The 5375-nt window shown below is 32.4% G+C and overlaps 1 protein-coding gene across 1 annotated transcript; it reads right to left on the bottom strand.

Annotated features, from left to right (window-relative positions):
* Positions 1 to 4063: 4063 nt before the first annotated feature.
* On the bottom strand, positions 4064 to 5375 carry LOC122313842. The gene is made up of 2 exons (XM_043129113.1): positions 4886 to 5375; positions 4064 to 4743 (listed from the first exon to the last, which is right to left on the bottom strand). Exons 1-2 carry the CDS (start codon positions 5273 to 5275, stop codon positions 4210 to 4212), a joined length of 924 nt encoding a protein of 307 aa, XP_042985047.1. The 5' UTR covers positions 5276 to 5375; the 3' UTR covers positions 4064 to 4209.

The following is a 5375-nucleotide window of genomic DNA, read 5'->3' as shown; positions in this document are numbered from 1 at the left end:
GTGAAAATATTTGTGGAAACACCATTTTGTAGGTGTTTATTGAGTTACTTTGGTTTGTATAGCTCAAGGTATGTCTAAATTTCATAACTTATAGTCTTTAACATCGAATCTATATATTTGTGTATTTATCGTCATTGTGAATTGATTTTTGGGATAATTGATTGCATTTTGTGATTATATGTTGCTCTCTGGTTCTTATTTTGGGTTGGTACCGTTCGAACATCGTTCGAATAGTTCCCCATGTTCAAACATGTTTGAATGTTAAACACAGAAAATAGATTAATTACTATAGTATAATATTAGATAACAAATAATACTTAAAAAATAAGCTTAATACATAGCAAATTGAATAAAAAACTTAAAATATATAACAATACTTAAAATAGTAACTATAATTATTTAAGAAATACTTAATATGAAAATAGCATAATAGCATAATAATAGTTACTACTTTATTAAAAAATAGAAACTTAATATGAAAATAACATAATAGCATAATAATAGTTAATACTTTATTAAAAAATAGCATAATGACTTTGAACTAAATTTTGGTCAGAGAGAGGAGCGTAAGATTGTCGATGAGCTGATGTGTAATGCATTCCATAAGTATAAGACGATGTATAACGAGCATTACAAGAAGTACAAGAACAAGAAAGATGCAAGCTAGCATCCTTTCCAGGATGTCCAATCTTCAGATTGAGAAAAACTTTGTTACATGTTTGAAAATCCATCATATAAGGTAAACAAATGATATATTTATGTGTCTTATTTATAATTTTCATTAACTAATATTTACAATTTCTATGTAGGATTGAAGTTTCATAAACAAAACAAATAGATCGAAGTTGAATGTTCATCATCGTGCAGGCTCAAGATTTTTCCATCGCCTCTCTTTGAGATTGGTAATATACTCTTTATTTTATTTTTTTTATAAATAATTTTTTGTTTCTTAGAGGTATTAATTTTAATATTAAATTTATATCTTAACAATATCTCTTGTAGCAGGAGTCAGACACCAATTATGATTTGACAAAATTATATGCTGCATCACATACTGATCGTAATGTTGAATGGACTCATCCCGATGCTCATAAAAATTATGTAAGTATTATATTTTTTTTAATTAAACATATTAACATTTTTGTGTTAATATTAATTTTTTATGCTGTGTGTTGGATAAAATGGTTGCCTCTGTGCTGAAGCTGCATTAGATAATAATTTCTTAACAAGTGATGTTGAAATGTTTTCACAAATTCTGGGTCAACACTCAGGATATTTGAGGGTTTGGATCGCTATGTCAAGCCTTCAAGCTCTTCATCAACGTCAAGTACTACTGCCATTGCATTAGAGAATGCAAATTCTAGAATTGAAGAATTAACTGAAAAGTAGCATGAGTGAGATGCTCAATTGACGAAACAAGTAGACATAGAGATGCACATAAAATAACAAGAAGAGTTCAGGAGAGAGATACAACTCCAAATGCATATAGTTATGCAATAATTCAGGTCTCCAAGCAATTAATTTTTGTATTTTGCATAAATTTTAGGATTTATAAAATTATGTATGGATGACATTATTAGTATTATTACTATTTTATTTATTTAGTTTGGATTTATTAGATTAGTTTTATTTATATTGAACAATTTATAATGTATTTTTGAAATATAAATATCTATTTTGTTTTAAATTTTTTATTAAAATCCAATACTAACCTTTTGAATGATCATTAAACGTTCAAACATGTATAAATCGGACAACCCTTAGAACATCACAAGTTGGAGTTCGAACGGTCATCAAACGTTGTGAACTGTTCGAACACATTCAAACCAGCAACTCACTCCTTCTGTTCATTACACGTTCGATCATCAATTTATTTGTTCAAACATTTGCTCATGTTTATTTTGTCGAACAAACTGGTATACGTTCAAACATATATATCGTTTGAACAGTTTTTTTTTTTAGAGTTTGAATGGCTTTTTGGGACGAAATTCAATCGACCCAAAATAAAATTGCAGTTCAAACTTGATCAAACAGTGCAACAAAATTTCATTTCAAAAGATATTTTTTGAGACGAAATTGATATTTTCGTTCTGAAATACTTTTTGGGACACTGATATTGGAATGACCTTGAGAGGTTTTTTTTTTTTTTTTTTTTTTTTTTTTTTTTTTTTTTCCCATTCCAAAAGACATTTTGGGACAAAAACCCTATCTTTTGGAACGAAAATTTTTGTTCCAAAAGACTTAATCTGTTGCAGTGAGATATGCATCATGAGATTATTATATTGATTTAATTTAGAGACTCTAGTAATTTCTTTGGCTAACTTAACCATTGGAAACATCCCAACTGGAATCACCTGAGATCATCTCTATATTTCACAAGTGAATATAGGAAGGATTTCTGACCGCTGAAAATTGTCTCGAAAGTTAGAGTGCGTTAACTATTTCTAAAACATATATTACATTAATTTTTTTTATTCATCCTCACACGTCGCAAGAACCAATAAAACTATTATGAAACCAATATTACTTTCGTAATTAAGTAATTTTGTTTTAAACTCGGTGGATTAACCCACTTGATAATGGGTTGTGTAACCCAAAAGTCCAAGGTCTGGGTTTGTAATGAGCCGATCTCCCAGTCGGATTCATCCATTGTGTTGATCATATTGGGCCAGGGCACAAAACGAATCAAACAAATCTTATTCAAATTGGCACAGGGATAAATTGTGTTTGGATGTTGAGAATATCTTAATACTTCTCAATATATTTTACTACTATTTATTACTTTATTATTATTTTTTATCTACTTTTTAGTATTATTCATTACTTTTTACTATTATTTAATATTACATTATTACTTTTCACCTAATTTTTTATTACTATTCATAACATATCTCAACACTTCTCAACACCCAAATCTCTTGTCAATAGAAACACCTCCCATAGTTGGCTTTCTTCTTCACTCAAAGAGTTGCAACTCTCCAAGATCAATTGATCTTCAGCAACCGCCAATGGTTTCTGGCTGAATGGCACCACCCATGGTCCTTAAGGACAATTGAGTATAGGGTCCATGGTTTGGGGTTCAAACCCCACAACTATTATAGATGATGTCCGGCCAGCAATTGAATCTAGCAAAATAAAAAAAATTGAATCCAGCAATCCAAGGTGATTACTCAATTCATGGTTGGCATTGGTTTAGACACCAATCCCTTGATTCGTGATTGCAGTTATGACCTACATCATTCACCATATTCAACCAAAATTTTAAAACCAATAAAACAGATTCCTGACAAGAAAAACCAAAACATGCATTCACAGCATAGTATATCAATGTTAAAGCACATGAAACTCTAAGGGGAATGGTAAGTTTATCAATATTCAAAGTAAACGAGAAGATGATCAACTCTCCTTCCAAACACTTTGGTATGTATGAGGTTGCTTAGGAACTGTAAATGGTGCTTAAATAGACTCAAAAACTCTTTAATGATAAAATTAGTTTGTTCAATTGTTATATATTAAAATATATTTTAATTTTGAAAAAGTTAAAAGGTATATTTAAAGAAATGTTTTTTTCAAACTTGCTTTTTCGAAAAATTCAAAACGTAATTCCAATTTTGAAAAAAGACTATGTAAAAATACCCATACAACTTAATTTCAAGCAATTACAATTTTGCACTTTGATCTTATCTAGGTGAGAAATGCTACAATGAAGCATTATATCACATACATCCACCTAACAAATATGTGATTTATCATTTCTATCCTTATATTTAAATACACATCTTTAAATATTAAGAAAAATGACAAAAATAATAAATTACATATTAATTAGATAAAGTGTATGATATAAGGCTTCTATATAGAATTTATCTATCACATGAACGACACTACCTCAAATGACCTTTTATGTCACTTCTATATCAAAAACTATTTTTTATAATATTTCTAAATAAACGTAACATGTTTAAAAATATTTTAAATATATGGTTAACAAATTGTAAATAAATTTTAACAGTAAATCTTATTACTACAATAAAAGTTATTTTGCCCGTTGCAATTCCAAACATAAGATTCTTTAATCCCTAATTTTCTCTTATTAAGAGTTCAAAAGAAAATAAAAAACACAATCTTAAAAGGCAAAATCAAGCTTATAAAGTAGCACATAGACATATTTATACATTGATAGAAATTGCCGACTCGCTCTTTATGAAATTACGGTGGACCCCGGTGGTTTCTCTCGAGAAATCCTTCAAAGACCACCTTCTTCTTGTGCTCATCGGAATCATAATCCTGATCATGATGACTGTTCGGATTTTGCTCGACTAAACGAGGGACGAAGTATAACCATGCGGATGTGCTAAGAATGGCACACACTCTACCCCAAACCAACATTATTATTAAGGTTACCACCACAATTGATAAACCCACCGCTGAGTCAAGTTTCTTGGTCGATATTGATCCCTTTTCCCGGTCCAGATTCTTTGATACAGCTCGGGAGTTCGTTAACGACGATGATATTGGGATTGCCCCTTTTTCGTGACGCGAAACTGGTAGAGACACGGAGTGTGACATCACGGCGAGCGGCTTGGTCTTGGACGTCTTCGGTGAGCCAGGATGACTGTAGCCCGGTCTTATGGCTTCTTTTTTCCGGCCACAAGACAACCATATTTGAAACATGTCTTCCTCGCAAGTATCCGTACGCTCAAAATGTTGAACGTGTTTCTGTGCAGCTCGCTCGTACGTTGTCTGAAACAAAAAGTAACACAACGAATACGAATACTGTGAGCTTCTTTTTGCTAAATTGCGTATTGGGTTCTGGAAATTAGAACCTCATTACAGTATATATACTAAAGCAGTTGCAGGAAAATATAAAAGAGAAATCACATACCTCTTGAGATCCTTCCAAAGCCTCATGTGTTTGATCTAAGGGAACCAGGGCGAGTACAGGAACCTGAGTAGGCAGCTTATGATCAGTTACTGGAGCTTCTTGAGGCATCGACGTGAGCTTGTCGGGCTTTGATCCCGATCCTGGAATTTCTTTTTTCGGGTCTGATTTCTCGTTGAGGGTGGATTCGAGCGGCGCGGTTTTGGTGCCGGACTTCTTCGTTTGAATTAATCTGGACCAAGAAAGCCAATGAATGTTGATCTTCTTGCCATCGTTTCGGAGGCTTTCCACGGACCCTTGCTCGGAAGCCCAGCTAGAACACCCAAAGTAGCAACAGAGGAAGTGTGTGGTTTTGGGTTTGGTTTGATGGCTTTTCTTTTGGAATTTGGCCATGGAACACAGATCAGAGAGGAGTCGGCACGGAGGAATGCCAAGACTACCGTCTCTGCGTATCAGCTACATGCTAAGATTTTAAAAACAAAATCTACCCCCT

This window comes from Carya illinoinensis, chromosome 6 (assembly GCF_018687715.1).
Source record: "Carya illinoinensis cultivar Pawnee chromosome 6, C.illinoinensisPawnee_v1, whole genome shotgun sequence".
NCBI classification, from domain to species: domain Eukaryota; kingdom Viridiplantae; phylum Streptophyta; class Magnoliopsida; order Fagales; family Juglandaceae; genus Carya; species Carya illinoinensis.
The sequence above is the reverse complement of the archived record's forward strand: the minus strand, read 5'-3'. Positions and strand labels throughout refer to the sequence as shown.